The 22,430-nt window shown below is 40.4% G+C and overlaps 1 protein-coding gene across 1 annotated transcript in view; it reads left to right on the top strand.

Annotated features, from left to right (window-relative positions):
• NUP98 (nucleoporin 98 and 96 precursor) overlaps positions 1 to 19,960 on the top strand; it is a 120,085-nt gene extending 100,125 nt beyond the window's left edge. Inside the window, exons 28-33 of the mRNA XM_035722711.1 lie at positions 905 to 1,047; positions 5,661 to 5,882; positions 8,801 to 9,042; positions 13,376 to 13,530; positions 18,390 to 18,501; positions 18,630 to 19,960. Of these exons, the coding sequence (XP_035578604.1) occupies positions 905 to 1,047; positions 5,661 to 5,882; positions 8,801 to 9,042; positions 13,376 to 13,530; positions 18,390 to 18,501; positions 18,630 to 18,847 (1,092 nt within the window). The 3' untranslated portion in view covers positions 18,848 to 19,960. The remainder of the gene's footprint in view (positions 1 to 904; positions 1,048 to 5,660; positions 5,883 to 8,800; positions 9,043 to 13,375; positions 13,531 to 18,389; positions 18,502 to 18,629) is intronic.
• The last annotated feature ends 2,470 nt before the right edge of the window (positions 19,961 to 22,430 follow it).

Genomic DNA, 22,430 nt, shown 5'->3' with positions numbered 1-22,430 from the left:
CGAGCCACACATCAGACTCTGTACTCAACAAGAAGTCTGCTTGAGATTCTTTCTCCCTCTCCCTCTGTTTCCCCTGCCTCACACTCACACTCTCCCTCTCTCTCTGTAATAAATAAATAAAATCTTTTTTATTTTTTTTTTGAAGATTTTTATTTATTTGACAGAGAGAGCACAAGCAGGGGGGGTGGCAGGCAGAGGGAGAGGGAGAAGCAGGCTCCCCACTGAGCAGGGAACCCAATGCGGGGCTCCATCCCAGGACCCTGGGATCATGACCTGAGCCAAAGGCAGCCGCTTAACCGACTGAGCCACTCAGGCGCCCCAAATAAGATCTCTTTTTAAAAAGTATTATTAATGTGGGGTTTTTTAACTTACTATTTTCTTTAGGGAGAGAGAGAGTACGAGAGGTAGTGGGAGGGTCAGAAGGATAGAGAGAATCCCAAGCAGGCTCCACACCTCAATTTCACAACCCTGAGACCATAATGGCTGAAACCAAGAGTCGGACGCTTAACCAACTGAGCCACCCAGGTGCCACTATTAATGTTTTTAAAGCCCTCATTTCTTCAGTTCTTTTCTTACTGTCCACAATTACTATCTTTGATATCACTTGTCAGAATTGTCAGGAGAAAGAGAACACTAAAGAAACTGAGTGTAATAAGAATTGTGACAAGAAATAAAAAAGAATGTGACAAGAAAGGTATGAGGATTAATGACAGCTATCCAAAGTCTTTGATAGTCACTTGAAGACAGGTGGGCCATGTCACTGCAAAATAAGCTTAAGATCCTTGACACATTCCATTAGGGTGTCATCATTCTTAATACATGTGTCTAAGTTACTGATACATGATCACATGTAGTGAAACACACTCGCAGATGGTGTACTGTTTTATCAAATTCTTCCCTTCAGAATCCCTCTGAGGCTGACAGGTATGCCTGCTCCCCACTTCCTGCGTACCTGGAGGGCTCTGGCTGTGTGGTAAAGGAGGAAGAAAACTCACAGAGACCACTTCAAGATGTCTGCTTTCACCTTCTAAAACTCTACAGTGACAGGTGAGTCAAAGCCACGCATGATAGTCACTTGAGAGCTTAAATCAGCCCTAGGGAGTCCTTTCCTGAGTTTTTTCCCTTTAATGTGAAGCCAAATTGCCATAAGTTTGTATAAATTAACAAAGTATAATTTATAGTAGTTGAATGCAAAGAACATTGGAACTAGGGTTAGAAATCTAAAAAGTGATTAATAAGATACAATTTACAAATAGGAAGTGTGCATTATAGTATAGTGTAACTGGCATCATCAACATCTCAATTACATTACCCCCCAAAAGTTCCCTCATGCCTCTTTGCAATCAGTCCCCACCCCCAAATAAGTAACTAACTGACTTTTTGTTACTATAGATTAATTTTGTGCTCTATTAGGATCATTCTGTTAAATTTTGTGCCTGGCTTCTTTCATTCACATAATGGTTTTGAGATTTATCCATGTTAATATGTGTATTAGAAGGTTTTTTTATTGCATAATTTATTCATTTATTGATGGAAAGTTAGTTTTTCTTGATTTTGACTATTACGAATAAAGATGCCATGAACATTTATATGCAAAAGTGTTCATATCATTTTACATTCACACCTAGAACTCTAGGTGTTCCATATTCTTTTCAAAATTTGGTACTCTCAGTTTTTTAAATTTTGCCATTTTAATGGGCATATAGTGGCATCTCATTGTGTGTGTGTTGTTGTTAAACAAGAAACTGGTTTATTTATCCTACAGCAGTATATGAACCCATTCTATTATTACAGATAACCAGTTAATTAAAACTATCTCAGCGGAACTATTACACATATTATCAGAAACACTGAGGGATTTTTTCCAGTTACATCTAATCACTCCTATCTCATTTCAGTTATTTAAATACTTTTAAGTATTAAGTATGTAACTATGTTAGAAGATGATATAGTTTTTGTTTGTTTTAAGATTTTATTTATTAGAGTGCACACAAGCGGTGGGGGGCGGGGATGGGGGCAGAGGGAGAGGGACACGGGGCCTCGATCTCAACCGAGTGAGCCACCCAGGCACCGCCAGATAATACCATTGTGTACTGTGGTGAACTATAAATAACTAAAGTAGGGCGCCAGGGTGGCTCAGTCGTTTAGCGTCTGCCTTCGGCTCAGGTCATGATCCCAGGGTCCTGGGATCGAGCCGCGCATCGGACTCCCTGCTCTGCGGGAAGCCTGCTTCTCCCTCTCCCACTCCCCCTGCTTGTGTTCCCTCTCTCGCTGTCTCTCTGTCAAATGAATAAATAAAATCTTAAATAAATAAAGTAGTGCTTTAATTTGCACTCCCGAATGACTAATGATGTTGAGCGTTTTTTCATGTGCTTATTTACCATGGTCTCTGTATCTTCCTTTCAAAAGTGTCTGTTCACATTTTTTTGCCTATTTTTTAATAGAGTTGTCTTGTGTTGCAATAATTCTTTATATATTCTGGATATATATTTTATTATAAATGTGTTTTTGCAATTATCCTAGTATAAGGGCTTGTTTTTTTCACTGTCTTAAGAAAATGAAGAGAACTTTTGCATTTTAAGTTCAATTAAAGTTTTTAAACTATAAAGTCAATTTCTTTACTAGTCTGTTGAGGTTTTCTATTTATTCTTGAGTCACTTTCGACCATTTGCTTCTACTAAGGAATTTGTTTCCCTGAAGTCATCAAATTTATTGGTATAAAGTTATAACATTTTCCTTATCCTTTTTAAATGTCTGTATGATCTGTTACTGTCTCTCTCCTTGATATTGGTAATGTGTGTCCTTTATCTTTTTTTTCTTGATCAGTTTACTTACAGCTTTTAGTTTATTGCTTATCTCTATTATTTGTCCAGTTCAAAATGGATCAAAAACCTAAATTTCAAACTTAAACCAGAAAACAAACAGAAGAAACCAAGCAGGAAAATCTTTGCACCTGTGAGTTAGGCAAAGATTTTTTTGACACCAAATAAATAATCTGTAGAAGAAAAAGTTGGTGAACTGGACTTCAGAAAAATTAAAAACTGTTAGTCATTGAAAAACTGTTAGGAGAATGAAAAGACAAGCCACAGATCGGGGGAAGATACTTGCGATTCATGTATCTGATAAAGACCTTGTATCCAGAACATATAAAGAACTTTAAAAAAAAAAAAAAGATTTTATTTATTTGAGAGAGAGAGTGTGCAGGCAGGTGGAGTGGGAGAGGAAGAAGCCAAGTCCATGCTAAGCGTGGAGCCTGACACAGGGCTCGATTCTGAACCCTGAGATCATGACCTAAGCCGAAATCAAGAGTTGGATGCTTAACTGACAGAGCTACCCAGGTGTCCCTAGAACATTTAAAGAACTCTTAAAACTCAATAATAATTAAAAAATCCAGTTTTTAAAATGGGCAAAATATTTAAACATTTGCTTTACCAAAGAAGACCTAGATGTCAAGCACATGAAAAAGTGTTCAGCATCAATAGACAACAGGGAAATGCAAATTAAAACCATCATGTGGTACCACTGTCGACCTATTAGAATGATTAGAAATTAAAAAGACCTAGGGCGCCTGTGTGGCTCAGTCAGTTACTCTTGATCTCACCTCAGGTCTTAGGGTCATGCGTGCAAGAGTCTCCCAGCATGGAACCTACTTTAAAAAAAAAAACAACCCTGTACCAAGTATTGTGATAGATGTGGAAGCAACTTGAATTCTCATACACCGCTGGTGAAAAATGTAAAATGGTATTGACACTTTGGTAAACAGTTTGGCAGATTAGAAAGTTAGACATACACCTGCCTGCATATGATCCAGTCATGCCACTCCTAGGTATTTACCCAAAAGAATGAAAATATATATCTCTACACAAATGTTTGTAACAGCTCTGTTTGTAATGGTCCAAAACTGGAAACAAGCCAAATTTCTATCAACAGGTGAATAGATAAAACAAATTGTGGTATATCTATGTAATGGAATGCTACTCAGCAATAAAAGGGAATGAACTGTTGATACACACAATAGCAGAGTGAATCCCAAGATAATTTTACTTGGTTTTGAAAGAGGTGAGACAAAAAAGTACCCAGAAACATACATATTGTATGATTCTAATTTACCTAAAATTCTGGAAAATGCAAACTGATTAATCCCAGAAAACAGGTCATTGGTTGCCTGGGAAGAGTGGGTATAAGGAGGGGCAGGAAGAGGGGGAATACAAAGAGTCATAAGGAAACTTTTGGGGGTGATGAGTGTGTTTGTTATCTTGACCCTCGTAATTTCACAGGTGTGTACATTTGTTAAAAATTAATGAAAATTGTACATTCTAAATATGTTCTGTTTACTGTATATCAGGTTTTTTTTAATGTCAAAAAAAAGAAAAAGGAATATCTCAAAGTGCCAGTAATAGAGAAACTAGAGCCACAAGGAGATAGTGAACCTTGTTCTCATGAAAGGTAGAATTGCTCTGACTAAATCCTTACGTAAAGTCCACACCCATACAAATAAATAGACTAGAACTGCACTGTCCAACATAATAGCTGCTATTCAGATATGACTATTTTAATTTAAGTAAACTTTTAAATTTCATTACTCATTCACAGTAGTCACATTTCAAGTGTCTAATAGCTACATGTGGCTAGCTATTGGCTCTCATTGGTCAGGGCAGGTTATAGAACATTTCCATCATCCCATAAAGTTGAGTTTGACAGCACTGGTCAAGAAAACTTCTGTTCATTACTTGGGGAAGTATTAGGAAGTTATAAAATGTCTGGGATCTTAGGTAAAAAGGTAAAGTTATTGGATGGTGATCTAAGCCCTAAAACTTGCAGGTGTGAGATCTTAGTTTAATTGGGAATTGCAAGCTAAGAACTTTACACATAAACTGGTCCAGGACCATTAAAATCTTCAGGATGCCAGCAGGAGAAAGAGCAAAAGTCTGAATTTTTTCAGACGTTTGCTGGGCACCTGAATTTCCTTATATAGAGAATAATCCCCACTGTAGACAAAATCAAGAGGTAGAAATTACAAGCCATAGAAGGAAGTAACCATCGTGAAGACTATCTGTTCAAACAAACAGGAGACTTAGCACTCCAACAACTTCATATAATAGAACAGTCTGGAAAATCCTAATATAACTGCATGTTTTTAATGGTTAAGAATAGTATCAGGGTGCCTGGGTGGTTCAGTCGGCTAACCATCTGAACTTCGGCTCAGGTCATGATCTCAGGGTCCTGGGATCAAGGCCGCACTCAGCAAAAGGTCTACTCCCTCCCCCTCACTCATGCGCTCTCATACACTCTCTTTCAAACAAATAAAATTTTAAAAATAAATAAATGGTTAAGTGAAGGAATGAAGACTAAGAGTTGTGAAGACTCCATGTACACCAGGATGGTAAATATCTAAGCTAAACAAATACCAGCAAACCTATCAGATCACACAACCACAGAAGAGGAGATGCCTTCATTTTTAGTAGTATCTGTAATCTGGCTGAACCTAGAAGTAGACTGATAGAGCACAGTCTCAGAGGGAGACCATGTGGTCTATAATGCTTCTTTTCTCGGGTGCCTGCCTTTATTATCTTCTAAACCATAGCCAGAACGGTTGACCTGTCCAGTGCAGGTGGTCTGCTGCCTTGATATGGTAACTCTCAGCACGTTTTCCTTTGCAGACATTATGATCTCAACCAGCTGCTGGAGCCTCGAAGCATAACAGCCGATCCTTTGGACTACCGCCTAAGCTGGCACTTGTGGGAGGTGCTGCGGGCTCTTAACTATACCCATCTCTCAGAACAGTGTGCGGGTGTGCTACAGACCAGTTATGCTGGCCAACTGGAAAGTGAGGGGCTGTGGGAGTGGGCCATCTTTGTCCTCCTGCACATTGACAACTCAAGGTGAGTAAGAAGCTGTGAATCCACTATACATTTAGTGCTACAGGGCAGTGCCAATGACATCAGTCTTCTAGGGTTTAATTGAGTAAGTAAGCATCTAGAATGTATTTTGGGTCCAGCCTTGTGATAAACCTTAGGACAGTTCAACCCGCAGCTATCTCTTTATTCATGTGAACAAGTTGGAAATGAGACTGCCTTAAGTGCCAGATTATGCCATTTATTATAAGACCTCTCAGTAGTCTGAGAAGTGAGAAGCGATCTCTGCAGTGATCAGGGAAAACCCTAGACAGGAACAGGAAATAATTAACAGGAAGGGGAAGGATATGTCCACATGGGGCTACCCCATTAACTTAGACACAGATTCACTTGAATGTTGCATGGTTAGGAATTATGCAGAAACAATGTTTGCTGAGCTGCCTCAGTGGATCTGTGGAGTGATGTAACGAGTTGGCAAGGAGAGCCCCTGCTTTTTCTGTCTGCTGGCTTTCTCCCTCTCTGGCTTTCCCTTGCCATCCACCCACACCTACCCCTCAAGTTTGATAATATCATATTTACCAGTATATCCTTCCTTAGATGCCTGATGTTTTCGTTCTCTATCCTAAAAGAGCCTTTTCTCCATCGTGTGAATGAGATAAAGTTGGAGACTTCCTTTTTTGTTAATGGTAGTAGCATGGCATTACACTAATAACAAAAACATTTGTATAGTACTTTGTTGTATAGTACTTTTACATATATTTATACTCTGTTGTAAATACTTTACAACTCAATTGTAATTGATCAACTCAATGCTCATAATGAACCTATAAGTGCTCTTATAATCTCTGTTTTATAGATGCGCACCCTGAGGCACAGAGAGATTAAGTAATTTTTGCTCAAGGTCACATGGCTAGTAAATGGCAGAGTCTTCCAACTCAAGACACCCAGAGTCTGTGCTCTTAATCATTATGCTGCACTCTCTGTCATGTTACATAGTATGGAAAGGAGTTGAGTTTTGTAGTCAGACCTCCCTTAATTCTAGATTCATCATGTACTCACTTTGACCTGGAGTAAAGCTTACTCACTTTGATTTTTGGTTAAAGATACTTTCTTTTTATCTGTAAAATCATAATATTAATGCCTACCTAGTCAAAGGTGGTTGTGGGATTACAGGAGGACAAGTAGGAGTGCCTGGCTGGCTCAGTTGGTGGAGTATGTGACTCTTGATCTTGGGGTCGTGAGTTTGAGCCCCACATTGGGCAGAGATTACTTAATAAAAAATTTTTGTTTTAAGGGGCTTCTGGGTGGCTCAGAAAGTTAAGCATCCGACTCTTGGTTTCAGCTCAGGTCATGATCTCAGGATCGTGAGATCGAGCCCCATGTGGGTCTCTGTGCTCAGCACAGTCTGCTTGAGATTCTCTACCTCTTCCCTCCCGCTTTGCCCCTCTCACAGCTCTCTCTTTCTCTCTCTCTCTTAAAATCAATGAAATCTTTAAAAAAAAAATTTTTTTTTTTAAAGGGAGTAAACGTATAAAGCATCTAGTACAGCCTTCCCTTTAAGGAATTTCTCCTCTTCTCCCTTACCAGGAAGCAAAATGACTTCATACTTTACTTTTGAGTTTATTTAAACAAATTCATGGGGCATTTCACATGGTAAAAGCCTGGCTAATAAGATAACTGATGGTTTAAGAGTAGGCTCTAGGGAAGCAAATCCTATTTCCTGATAAAGGATTTTTTTAAATGAAAATTTCAATTTATTTTGTTTTTTTATTTATGTATGTATGTATCTCATCTCTACACTCAACATGGGGCTCAAACTTAGGACCCTGCTCTTCTGACTGACCCAGCCAGGTGCCACCTGATAAAGAATTTTAGAAACGAAGCAGTTGAGATTGGGGGTCCATGGAAAGCCTTGAAAAGGTGTTCAGAAAAGATTCTAAGACGAGGAAACTAGTTTTGATTTGATATTTAAATCTGGTCCTTTGGGGAGCACCTGGGTGGCTCAGTCGGTTAAGCGTCTGCCTTCAGCTCAGGTCATGATCCCAGGGTCGTGGGATCGAGCCTGCTCAGCAGGGAGCCTGCTACTCCCTCTCCCTCTACCAGTCTCCCTGCTGTGTTCTCTTGCTCTCCCTCAAATAAATCTGGTCCTTTGTGGCACCTGGGTGGCTGAGTCTGTTGAGCGTCTGACTCTTGATTTCGGCTCAGATGATGATCTCAGAGTAGTGGGGTCAAACCCTGCATTGGGCTCTGTGCTGCTTGAGATTCTCCCTCTCCCTCTGCCCACCCCCCACCCCACCCCCGCTCTCTCTCTCTCGCTCTCTGAAATAAATAGCATCTTTTAAAAGAAAAATAAATAAATGGCTGGTCCTTTGGCCCAGATAGGAAAGGACTCTCCTTAAGGGGCCTTGAGACCAAAAACAGTGAGGGTAGCCTAAATCTAGAGGCAGAGAGAAAATGAATTAGGAAAGTTGATGGTTTTGAAGGGAAAAAAGCAAACAAGGACCTGGAAGAGACCTTACCTTTAAAAACTAATTCATTTACTTGTACTGACCATATGGGAGAAGAGGAAGGGAGAAGGTTGGAGATGAACTACAAAGAACTACTCTGTGGGGAGCATAGGGTTCTCCTATCGAGTCCTTGATCTCCTGTTACTAGGAAGAAAATAAAAGAGAGGGAAAGCCTTTTCTTAGCATTGGACAGTCTTCCCTAGAGTATTAGTTTTCACTGTTTTTTTATCATGAAAATATCATGTGCTTAGATACTTTTATTTAAAAAATAAATGCTGATATGGCCTTTTTTTTTTTTTTTAAGTGAAGTTTGAAGTGGTTCACTCATTGTTAAGACCTACAGTTTGAGAGACTGTCTCAGGGGTCACTGCCCTGGCTGAGGCAGCCTTCTCCATCGATGAGGATAGGATGTATTCAGCATTGTCTTCCTTCCTACAGCATGCGTGAGAAGGCGGTTCGAGAGCTGCTTACCCGGCACTGCCAACTATTAGAAACCCCGGAATCTTGGGCTAAGGAGGCTTTCCTGACCCAGAAGCTTTGTGTGCCTGCTGAGTGGATTAATGAGGCCAAAGCGGTTCGAGCACACATGGAATCTGACAAGCACTTGGAGGCCCTCTATTTATTTAAAGCTGGACACTGGAACCGCTGCCACAAATTCATCATCAAGCACTTAGCTTCTGGTGAGTGCTTCAGATAGGGCCTGTGTCTCCTGGAATCACCCCAAATTCTTCCAATCCCAGAACCCCATGATTAGTCAGGCCAGAGATGATGTTCTGGGACTTTGCAGTCTTGAATCAGATTACACTTTGCAAAAGTTCTCTGTGCAGAAGAAACTTAGCCAGGATGAGGGGCTAGAGGGGCAGGGGTTGACAGGCTGTTACTTTACCATTTGCCAAGGTTATGATTGATATACATGAATTATGTTGAACTCCTTGTATGTTTAGGGAATTTTATTTACCAGAATGCAAGAGGAGACATTAAAACTGATACCACAGAAATACAAAGGATCATTAGAGACTACTATGAACAGTTGTATAGCAACAAATTGGACAACCTAGAAGAATTGGATAAATTCCTAGAAACATAGCCTTCCAAGACTGAATCAGGAAGAAATAGAAAATCTGTACAGACCAATTAGTAGTAAAGCAGATTGAATCAGTAATCAAAAAACGCCCTACAAGTAAAAGTCCAGGACCAGATGGCTTCACTAATGAATTCTACCAAACATTCAAAGAATTAATACCAATCCTTCTCAAACTCTTCCAAAAAATAGAACAGGGGAGAACATTTCCAAACTTATTTTATAAGGCCAGCATTACCCTGATATCAAAACCAGACAAGGATACCATAAGAAAAGGAAAGTACAGACCAGTATCCCTGGTGAAGCTGATGGTTCACCAGGGATAGATGCAAAAATTCTCAGCAAATTATTAGCAAACCAAATTCAGCAATACATTAAAAGGACTATACACCATGATCAAATGTGATTTATAACAGGGATGGTTTAACATTTACAAATCAATCCGTGTGACACACCACATTAACAGAATGAAGGATAAAAATCATATGATCATCTTAATAGATGCAGAAAAAGCATTTGGTAAATTCAGCATCCATTTGTAATAAAAACTAGTTGATAGAGAAGGAACATACCTCAGTAATAAAGACCATATATGACAAGCCCAAAGCTAACATGCTCAATGGTGAAAAGCTTTCAGCTTTTCCTCTAAGATCAGGAAGAAGGCAAGGAAGGGTTCCCACTGTCACTGCTTCTGTTGCATTCCTATACACTAATAATGAATTATCAGAAAGAGGAATTAAGAAAACAATCCCAGGGACACCTGGGTGTCTCAGTCAGTTAAGCATCTGCCTTTAGCTCAGGCTGGGATCGAGTCCTACATCAGGCTCCTTGCTTAGCGGGGAGCCTGCTTCTCCCTCTGCCTGCCACTCCCCCTACTTGTGCACTTATTCGCTCTCACAAATAAATAAATAAAATCTTTAAAAGGAAAACAATCCCATTTTCAGTTGCACCAAAAAGAATAAAAGTACTTAGGAATAAATTTAACCAAGGAGGTCAAAGTATCTTGAAAATTATGACATTGATCAAATAAAGACACAAAGAAATGGAAAGATACCCATGCTCAAAAGATACCATTCCTCAAAAAATTAAAAGTAGAATTACCATATGATGTAGCCATTCCATAATTATCCAGATTATTCCATAATTATCCAAAGAAAACAAAAACACAACTCGAAAAGAAATATGCAGCCCCATGTTCATTGCAACATTATTTACAATAGCCAAGATAGGGAAATGAAATCAGTGGAAGAATTAACATTGTTAAAATGTCCTTACTACCTAAAACAGTCTACAGATTGACTGTAATTCCTGTCAAAATTCCAATGGCATTTTTCACAGAGATAGAACAAATAACTCTAAAATTTGTGTGGAACCACAAAAGACCTCCAGTAGCCAAAGTGATCTTGAGAAAGAACAAAACTGGAGACATCACATTCTCTGATTTCAAACTCAGTTACAAAGCATAGTAAATTAAAACAGTATGGTATAGGCCTGAAAACAGACACATAGATCATTGGAATAGAATAGAGAGACCTGAAATAAACCCGCATATGTGGTCAATTAATTTATGAGAGGAACCAAGAATATACAGTTTTTTCAATAAATGGTGTTGGGATGACTGGACAGCCACATGCAAAAGAATTAAGCCGGACCGCTATCTAATTCCATGTACAAAAATTAACTCAAAATGGGTGAAGGCTTGGGGCATCTGAGTAGCTCAGTCATTAAGTGTCTGCCTTCAGCTCAGGTCATGATCCCAGGGTCCTGGGATCAAGCCCCGCATTGGACTCCCTGCTCTGCGGGAAGCCTGCTTCTCCCTCTCCCACTCCCCCTGCTTGTGTTCCCTCTCTCGCTGTATCTCTCTCTTGTCAAATAAATAAAATCTTTAAAAAAAATGGGTAAAGACTTAAACTCCGGGGCACCTGGGTGGCTCAGTCGGTTAAGCGTCTGCCTTTGGCTTAGGTCCTGATCCCAGGGTCCTGAGATCAAGCCCGGCATCGGGCACCCTGTTCAGTGGGGAGCCTGCTTCTCCCTCTCCCTCTGCCTGCCGCTCCCCTTGCTTGTGCTCTTTCTGTCAAATAAATAAAATCTAAAAAAAAGACTTAAACTGTTAAGACCTGAAAGCATAAAACTAGAAGAAAACATAGGCATAGGCAGTAAGCTCCTTGACACCCATCTTGGTGATGATTTTTTTTTTTTTGGATGGGACACCAAAATCCAAGGCAACAAAAGGAGAAATAAATGGGACTACATCAAACTAAAAGAAGTTTCTGCATAGCTCCAAAGGAAACCATCAAAATGAAAAGGCAACCCAGGAATGGGAGAAAGTGTAAATCATTTATCTGATAAAGGGTTAACCTCCAAAATATTTAAAGAACTCATAAAAATAACAAAAAAAATCTTTAAAAAATCAGGCAGAGGGCGCGCCTGGGTGACTCAGTCGTTAAGCATCTGCCTTCGGCTCAGGTCATGATCCCAGTGTCCTGGGATCGAGCCCCGCATCGGGCTCCCTGCTCTGCGGGAAGCCTGCATCTCCCTCTCCCCCTCCCCCTGCTTGTGTTCCCTCTCTCACTGTGTCTCTCTCTGTCAAATAAATAAAATCTTTAAAAAAATAAAATAAATTAGGCAGAGGATCTGAGTGGACATTTTTCTCAAGAAAACATATACAGATGGCCAGCACTTACAACGAAATGATGCTCTACATCACTAATCAGAAATTCAAATCAAAGCTATAATGAGATACCACCTCATCCCTGTTAGAATTGGCTATTGTCATAAAGATAAGAAATAACAAGTTTGGTGAGGATGTGGAGAAAAGGGAACCTTTGTGCACCGTTGGTGGGCATGTAAATTGGTGTGGCTACTTTGGAAAACAATATGGAGGTTCCTCAAAAAATTAAAAGTAGAATTACCATATGATGTAGCCATTCCATAATTATCCAGATTATTCCATAATTATCCAAAGAAAACAAAAACACAACTCGAAAAGAAATATGCAGCCCCATGTTCATTGCAACATTATTTACAATAGCCAAGATAGGGAAATGAAATCAGTGGATGAATGGATAAGGGAAATGTGTGTGTGCGTGTGTATATATATGCATTGTATACATATACAATGGAATATTACTCAGCCATAAAAAAGAATGAAATCTTACCATTTGCAACAATATGGATGGACCTCAAGGCATTACGCTAAGTGAAATAAGTCAGAGAAAGACAAATACTGTATGATCTCACTTGTATGTGGAATCTTTAAAAAAGAAAATGGCTTATAGATACAGAGAACAGATTGGTGGTTGGCAAAATGAGTGAAGGGAGTCAAAAGGTACAAGCTTCCAGTTATGAAATACTTAAATAAGTCATGAAGGTGAAATATACATTACACATGTGTACATGTGTATATGTGTGTGTGTGTATACAAATATACATTAACCATACTAAAGCATGCAACTCTTGTTCTCAGGTTGTGAGTTCAAGCCCCACGTTGGATGTAGAGATTGCTTAAAAATAAAATCTTTAAAAAAACAAAGTTGCTAATAGAGTAAATCTTAAAAGTTCTCATCACAATAAAAATTCTGTAACTCTGTATGGTAACAGATACTAACTAGACATTGTGGTGATCATTTTGCAATATAAACAAGTATTGAATCATTTTGTGTACCTGAAATTAACATAATATTAAAGGTCAATTATGTCTCAAATTTTTAAAAAAGAAAACAAAAAAACACCACCAGAAATCTCTGGGGAACTGAAGCAAGACATTTTTCACATTTTCTTCGGAGAATTTCAAGATACCTACTTGTAATTCTCTAGTCTGACCCAACATTATTTCCCCTTCCTTCCTGTTTTAGATTTCTGCCATGTTAGCTCTGTACTTTTGAGAACCATATAGTTGTGTAGACAGAGTGTTTAATGTTTTGTTTCTTCAGATGCCATCATTAATGAGAACTATGACTACCTGAAGGGGTTCTTGGAAGACCTGGCACCTCCAGACCGCAGCAGCCTAATCCAGGACTGGGAAACATCTGGGCTTGTTTACTTGGACTATATTCGGATCATTGAGATGCTTCACCAGATACAGCAGGTACCTGGATTCCTTAAACTACTACTAGGTTTTCCTTTTCCCTGGCCCTTAAAGCCACAGAGACCTCAAAAGGTCTGAGCAACCACTTGAAAAACTCATTGGCAGAGAACTGTCAGTGCAGGAGGGACATTTTGATGAGGCTAATTTGCTGTAGTCACTATGACAGCTATATCAAAACTTAAAAAAGCTTCTGTTTTGTGCTTATTACCAAGTAGTATGTACAGTAGACATTCCTGAGGTTTGTCCACTTATAGTCTCCTCCCCTTGTCCAGCCCTCCTTTGAGTGAAAGGCTCAGGGATGAGAGAGATAGTAAGGTCAGAGATTTGGTGAAGGTCATAATTGTTTCACACATCATTTGGCACGTTTTAACATTACAAGTATTACAGGTTTTTTTTCCAGATTTATATCCATTTATTTTTTTTAATAATTTTTATTGTTATGTTAATCACCATACATTACATCATTAGTTTTTGATGTTTCAGTTTTTTTTTTTAATCTTCATCAAAATGTATTGGGGTCAGTCTCAGTAGTCATAAGATAGGCCTCAATTGCTTATAGCACAAAGACCAGACTCTCAAACATAGAATTCAAGCCCACATAGAGGTTTTTACCTGTCACTCCTGCCTTCTAACAGTGTTACCCCATCTTCCAGTTGCCAACCTGCTCTGCTCTCATCACACTAAATTACTCAGTGGTGTTTCCAGCAAAGCTTGTTTTATTTCACTCTTTAGCACACACACTCATCCTTTAAGATCTACATTGCTGTAAACTCTACTTTGTTCTCCTTTTCCCCTAAGAAATGTTAATCGCACTTTCTTTTTTACTGTCAAAGCACTTGGTACATTTGTTTACTGACTTTATTATATTACTTACCCACCTGTCTTTAGGTTATCATCAGCTCCTTTTGGGGAGATCTTCTTTAAAATTAAAGGCAATAGAGTATAGAGGGTAAGAATCAAGTTCTGTAGCCAGTCAGGTTCAATTCATGGTTCCCTCCCTCACTAGCTATGTGACCTTAAGCAAAAAAATTAGCCTCTCTTTGTCTCCTCTGAAAAGTGGGGGCGGGGGGGAGGTGGAGCACAGATTATCGTAGATATCTGACAGTTGTCATAACAATTAAAATATACTTAAAGTGTTTTAGCAGACTATATAAAGTGCTTAGTAATATCTGTTATCCTTATCAAAATCCCTCCTCACACAGTGCCTGGCATATAATATGCATAATTTATTATTTGTTACACTTTTAGGATAAATTAATATTATTTGCTACACTTTTAAAAATTAAGAGCATCACCTCTATTATCACTGAAGAAAACTCTTTTCTAGTTGAACATTAATACATTTATACAACCTAGTTTTTGAGAACTTACTATGTCCCAAGCACTGGTGGATTTGGGTGATATAAAGGTAAGCAGTCGTATATGTTTTGCCCTTACCAAAGTAACAGTTTTGGTGAGGAAGATATATATATGGGTAAGCCAGCAGTTATTATAGAATGTTAAGTGTAGGGATTAAGCAAAGAGTGTTTTGTAGCAGCACATAAACGGAGTACCTAACCCAGTCTGAGGGAGTCGATAAGACTTTCTAGAAGTGGCACCTAGGCTCCTAAGGATGAAAAAGGAGGATGGGTGGGAAAGAACGCTTCAACAGAGGGAATAGCATGAGTATAAGTCTAGAGATTAGAGCGATCATAGTGCTTCCAGGGGACTTGGTTTTTGTTTTTGTAAGATATTTAGTCATTCATTTTGTCTGTTCATTTATTTATTTTATTTATTTATTTATTTAAAGCGTGAATGAGTGGGGGAGGTGCAGAGGGGGAGAGAATCTCCAGCAGAGTCCATGCTGACATGGGGCTCAGTCCCAAAACCCTGAGACCATGACCTAAACCGAAATCGGGAGTCAGCCACTCAGCCGACTAAGCCACCCAGGCAACTCTCCAGGGAACTTTTAATAAGGTGGTTTGGAGTGGAAAGGGGAGCGTGTAGGTGTAGTAAAGCCACAGAGTCTCTCACCTGGACTGCTATAGTAGACACCATGCAGCAACCAGGGTTATTTTTCTAATGCACAAGACATACCATCTCACTCTCGTCTAAAACCTTCCAGTGGATTCTCATTTCACTTAGAATAAAGTGCTCCTTAGCAAGTCTTACAAAGCTCTGCATCAATAATTCTTACCTTTTTTTTTTTTAAAGATTTTATTTATTTATTTGAGAGAGAGAATGAGAGATAGAGAGCACGAGAGGGAAGAGGGTCAGAGGGAGAAGCAGACTCCCTGCTGAGCAGGGAGCCCGATGTGGGACTCGATCCCGGGACTCCAGGATCATGACCTGAGCTGAAGGCAGTCGCTTAAGCAACTGAGCCACCCAGGCGCCCCAATTCTTACCTTTGTTTGCTATGGACCTCCGTAACAGTCTGGTGAAGCTCATGGATGGCTGTCTAATGTGTTTTAATGCATAAAATTTAAATTCATGGGATTACAAAGGAAACCAATATGTTAAAATACAGTTATCAAAATATTAAGAACTTAAGGTAATTAAGTGGTTTATTTAACATCTTAAATTTAACAAGCCTTGCAGTGGATCTCCTAACTACTCTTAATTTTGAAGTACTATATTTAAAAATCACTAACAACTGTAATGTAATATGAAAATAGCCGTGATGTCTGTTGATGACAAAGTCTCAGTTATTGCTTGACATCTACATTAATAATTAAACGCTAATGTTTAGTAAAAAGTTAGTAAAAATAAATGCTATTTTTCTCAGTCCAAGGTCACAGACTCTGAATACTGAGGACCTCCTGTTGCGATCCTCTAGTGTATAAAACTTCTCCAGTTTTATCTTCTTCTCTCCTCCTCTTTAAACTCTGCATTTTACCCACCTAAACTTTCTTTGCATTTGCATCTTGTAGTTTTAGCTGTTCTCTTTGCCTAGAAAGCTTGACCCTCTCCTTGTTGTTCAGGTCTCCGCAAAGATATGACCTTCCTCAGGGAAACCTTTTCTGATCTCCCAATCTGAAGTACCATCCAGTTTTTCTGCCATATCACCCTGCTTGAATGATCTGCATAGCTTGTGATTCTTCAACTTTATCTCTGATAGTTTCTTTATTTTTTATGAGTTTCTTGAGAGCAAAGACCTCATCGTATTTACCACCTTTAAAAGTCCAGTTAAAGACTTGATTCTTGGGGCGCCTGGGTGGCTCAGTTGGTTAAGCGACTGCCTTCGGCTCAGGTCATGATCCTGGAGTCCCGGGATCGAGTCCCACATCGGGCTCCCTGCTCAGCAGGGAGTCTGCTTCTCCCTCTGACCCTCTTCCCTCTCGTGCTCTCTGTCTCTCATTCTCTCTCTCTCAGATAAATAAATAAAATCTTTAAAAAAGACTTGATTCTTGTGGATAAAAGAATACTTGCAGAGGCTGGGGCGCCTTGGTGGCTCAGTCAGTTAACATCTGCCTTTGGCTCGGGTCATGATCAGGCTCCCTGCTCATTGGGGAGCCTGCTTCTCGCTCTCCTGCTTCCCCTGCTTGTGCACCCCCCGCCAGCCTTCAAATAAATAACTACATCTTTAAAGAAAAAAATACTTGCAGAGGCATTAAATGGTAGATTCTGCAAAGCCCCCCAAAAGTCGATTCAATGAGAGAGATGCTTCGTGGAAGGGTTGGGTAAGCATTTAGAGGAGGAGGAGATGATAGGACACTTAGCAAGTAGGGTGGTTTAATGTAAGAGTTTGGGAGGGGGGCCAACCAAGAGTCATATGTGAGACAAACAGGAATAAGATGCTGCTGAAAATATTCAGAATGTAAGTAAAGAATGAAAATACAGGGTTCCTGGCTGACTCAGAAGAGCATGTGACTCTTGATCCTTGGGGTTGTGAGTTCAAGCCTCATGGTGGGGGGTAGAGACTACTTAAAAAAATAGACTTAAAAAAAAATACAGACTTTTTAGAAACATCACTGTGGCTACCATATGGTAGGGAAAAGGATGTAATGGGGATGACACTGAAGATAGTGGTCAAGCTCTTAAGATATTTCAAGTAAGAAGTAATGGTATCCCGAGCCTAGGGCACTGGCCCTGGAAAGGGGAATGAAAGATTGAAATAGTAGGCTAATGATTGAGGAATCATCAGCGTATTGATCATTGGAGCCATAGGTGGGGCACCTGAGGGGCTCAGTAGATTAAGCATCCGACTCTTGGTTTCAGCTCAGGTTGTGATCTCGGGGTCATGGGATCAAGCCTCGAGTTGGGTTCCACACGCAGCACGGAGTCTACTTGGGGTTCTCTGCCTTTCCCTCTTCCTTTCCCTCTCTCTGGTTGCACATGCGCTCGCTCTCTTTCTCTCTCTCTCTCTCTCTCAAATAAATTGATTTAAAATAATACTAAAACTTGGAGCCACAGGAGTGGATAGCAACACATAGGAGAGGGCACACAGTGAGAATAGGGCCCTGCAAGTGTTTTAGAAAGGGTTGTGAATTTGAAGTTAGGATACCTAAATTAAATGCTAGTTTGGGCTCCACTTCTTACTTACTCTCTACTCTTAAGAAGTCCTACAATCTCTCTAAGCCCAGATTTATCTAGATTTTTGGCGCCATGTTAAAGCTTGCTAGTTACATGTTTCATTAATGCTGATCTGAAAGCTTGCCCAGTTCAAGGCTTTGTATACTGTGTTACTTGCCTCTTGTGGATTACTGCTGAGGTTGTGCTTTGTCCTCAGTGATTAGGCTGGATAGTGGTGACATGACACTGCCGGGCCAGCCTCCTGGGTTTTTTCCTGTTGTTTCAGAGTTTTGCATAGTCATTCTGTGGATGGAATTGGGGTGATGGGAGCTCTTCTTGACCTAATTGGTTTCTCTGCTCCTTTGTAGGTGGATTGCTCAGTTTATGAGCTGGAGCAATTACACACCAAAGTGATCTCACTGTGCAGCCGCATACAGCAGATGCAGTGTTACAATGCCAAGGATCTCCTGGCCCAGTCAGGTAAGCCTCCAGCCTCTCCCTGCTTCCTGCCTGCTTGCTTCCTGTCTTTATGATTATTATACCTCTGCCCCGATGCCCACCCTTACCACCCCTCATCCTTGATGCCCACTTCATTTTTTTCTCTCCAGACATGGCCAAACGTGCAGCCAACCTGCTGCGGGTGGTATGGAGCCTTCAGCGTGCCCCTGAAACAACCTCCGACTCAACACCAGACCCTCAGCGAGTCCCTTTGGGCCTCTTGGCTCCCCACGTTGGCCAGCTCCCCATGCCTGAGGACTATGCCTTGGAGGAACTGCGCGGCCTCACACAGTCCTACCTGCGAGAATTGACTGTTGGGAGTCAGTGAAGCCCACCACACTCACATGCTCATTCACACTCACCACACAGAGATCCCCTGCATTGAGTTGGTTGGCACTGTTTGCCATTCTCTTGGTTGGCTCTGGAACCCATCTTTGTTTCCTGCTGCCCCAAGCAGCATCCTCCATTTGTTCAGGGCTTTTCTTAATACTGAACAAAGTATAAGGGCTTTAGAACCCAAAAAAGGAGCCAAGTCTCTTTTTTATCATCTTTAAGACCATTCTTTCCCCTCGCCCTTTCTAAAAAATGGTCAATAAAATAACCTTTCACAGAATTCCCCCCAGAGAACCAGGGAATGCTTTCCCCCTCTCGGGTGTTCTGAATCTTGTGACCCTCTGTGCCGACCTGCTACCCTACTCCTACCTCAGCCCTTTTATCGTCCTTCCTTAACAGATAAACTCTCCACAGAAGGAAGGAGAGTTTGTCTCTTAAGTAGGTTGATGAGTTAACACTGTTGTAGAGTCAAAAGAGGGTTGGACTGAGTTAGGAAGCAGAACATAGTCATTTCTGACTTATATAGGGTAGAAGTGAGTGCCTGCCATGGAGGGATGAATCTTCAAGGCTTGTTTGTTCCCACCTTGAATGTTCCATGAACATCAAACCTTTCCTACTATGTGCAGGAACTCTTGGTCACAGACTCCATGTCCCTGGGAAGCTCCAGAATTCAGTTTGGTCCCTGGTTTTCGGTCATCTTGCCAGGCTTCCTGTCTGGGTTTGCCTGAAGAGTTTGGATAAAACGTGGCAGGTTGGGTAGCCCTCCCTGTCCTTCCTATTCTAGCCCAAAGCATTTCCCACCCACTGTCTCCAGTCCCAGAACATAGAACCATTACTGAGGCAGGCAAGGAGCTGGGCTTTATGGGCAGGAGAAGGGCCTTTGCTACACTGCTCTCAGCTTGGGGAGTCCCCGGTAAAGGCCTGCGACAGCTGGTATTAGGGCTGTCGTGGATAACATGGCCACCTCTGGGTCTTTATGCATGAAGATTATGTAAAGGTTTTTATTAAAAAGTATATATATATATATAAATAAATGATCTAGATTATTTTCCTCTTTTTCTGAAGCTACTTTCTTAAAAAAATAAATAAAATGTTTATAGCATTCCTGCTCTTGGCTTTCCCTTTGTGTTTTTTGAGCCTTCTTACTCCAAGGATCTTTACAGTGGCCTCAGTTGATTTGCAGTCTAAAGGGAGATGGGTCATGGGTTAAAGAAACAGTCAAAGGCTAAATTTATTAGGGAAAATTTAGGGTGAGGGGGTTGAGATTATTAATTAATCCTAACTACATATATATATACATATATATATTAAGATTTTATCCATTTATTTGAGAGAGAGAGAGCTCGAGGAGGGGGAAGGGGGAGCAGCAGAGAGAGAGGGAGAAGTAGACTCCTCGCTAAGCAGGGAGCCCGATGCAAGGCTTGATCCCAGGACCCTGGGATCATGACTTGAGCCGAAGGCAAACGCTTAACCATCTGAGCCACCCAGGTGCCCCTGACTGCTTATATTTATATAAATACATTTATAAGCATATATTTATGTGTTTGGCTTCCCAGTGGGGGATAAGGGAAGAGTCTCATTGCCCTTAGGAATATACTTAGGATTCAAAGCCTGGCTCTTCTATTCTGGGGGTTTTGTTTGTTTTTAAATTTTGGGTCACACTTCACTCTTAATTTCATTTCCCATTGTGTAAAGGGGATGATGATCTTGAATGTTGCTGCTAAACACAGCTGTTTTCCAGAGGGAATGAATAAGTCTGATGCGTACTATTTGGATTTTTTTTTTCCTGTTAAACTGAAGGTGTGAGCAAATTCCAGTTAGGATTACGCCAAAGACACTGGGACATGAGGAATTTGGAGATAAAGCAGAGTGGATCTGGGGCTTCCCTTTAATTTAGACCCCCAAGGACAAGGGTAACTCCTGGGAATCTCCCTCCATTACTGACTGTGAACCTGAGTCACAGAGCGTTGCTGGGCTTCTGGCAAAGAAGTCCTCTTGTGGTTTCCTTGTGAGAGGTGTTTTGTGAAAAGAGAGTGTGCTATAGAAATGGTTAGCTTTGAGAAGTGTTAAGAATTGTGAATATGGGCAGTATTTACTCTTACAACTAGTATTTCATGTATGTATATATATATATATATGGCTCTAAGTCAAATGTTTATCATAGCTGTGTTACATCAGAGACAAGTTACAGTTCAAAGTTAATGATAAAGATGACAAAGAAGCTTTTCTATATTTCAAAATTCCATTGAAATAAAAAAAATTGGGGGCACCTGGGTGGCTCAATCAGTTAAGCGACTGCCTTCGGCTCAGGTCATGATCCCGGGGTCCTGGGATCGAGCCCCGCGTGGGGCTCCCTGCTCAATGGGGAGCCAACTTTTCCTTCTCCCTCTCCCACTCCCCCTGTTTGTGTTCCCTCTCTCACTGTCTCTATCAAATAAAATCTTTAAAAAAATAGTATTTCTCTAAAAAATAAAAATTAAGTTTCTAAAAAATCTAAAAACAGGAATCCATTTTCTCAAAACTCAACAGACTTGTAGAATCATACAACATCCAAAATAAGTATTTCCTTGGCAGAGTGCTGGAATAATGCCAAAATCAAAGTCAGGAAAATTTTGGAGATTAAATGTTGGATTAGACCAGCCAAGGCCTGCAGAGTAGCTGTGCTTTTCAGATGTTTTACTCTGACTCAGTTGCTACTTTATATTAACAGAAAATTACTCTAGATTTTTTGTTCCGTTTTTAAAGAATCAGCTCTTCGTCTTATTGACCCAATTTTACCAGAGTTCTGTATTGTAATGATTTCTGCTTCAAACATTCATTTCTTATGTTTTCCTCAGGGCTTTTTTTAACCTTTTACTGTAGGGATTTTCACCTATGCAAAAGTAAAATGGTATAATAATTCACATTGAACATTTGTGACAATCCTCCAATATTACTTCATCTTTACTCCACTGTTATTCTACCCACCCCACAATGGTATTTCTAAGGCAGATCATTTCATCAATACCTAAGCATTTCTAACAGGTGATTTTTTTTTTTTTTTTTTTTTTTTAGAGAAGGCATGTGTGAATGGGGGGAGGGGCAGGAGGAGAGGGAGAATCTTAAGCAGGCTCTACACCCAGGGCAGAGCCTGATGTGGGGCTCAATCTGATGACCCTGAGATCATGACCTGAGCTGAAATCAAGAGTTAGAGACTTAACCAACTGAGCCACCCAGCCACCCCACTAACAGGTAAATTTTTTTTTTTTTTTTAAAGATTTTATTTATTTATTTGAGAGAGAATGAGAGATAGAGAGCACGAGAGGGAAGAGGGTCAGAGGGAGAAGCAGACTCCCTGCCGAGCAGGGAGCCCGATATGGGACTCGATCCTGGGACTCCAGGATCATGACCTGAGCCGAAGGCAGTCGCTTAACCAACTGAGCCACCCAGGCGCCCCAGGTAAATTTTTTTAGACACAATCACAGCACCCTTGTCCTACCAACAAAATTAACAGTAATTCCTAGATAGCAACTAATGCCCTCTGCATTTCCAAATTTCCCCAGTTGTCTCAAACTAAATTTTTATGGTTGAATTGTTTG

The sequence above is a fragment of the Zalophus californianus genome, chromosome 11 (genome assembly GCF_009762305.2).
Source record: "Zalophus californianus isolate mZalCal1 chromosome 11, mZalCal1.pri.v2, whole genome shotgun sequence".
NCBI classification, from domain to species: Eukaryota; Metazoa; Chordata; class Mammalia; order Carnivora; family Otariidae; genus Zalophus; species Zalophus californianus.
The sequence above is the reverse complement of the archived record's forward strand: the minus strand, read 5'-3'. Positions and strand labels throughout refer to the sequence as shown.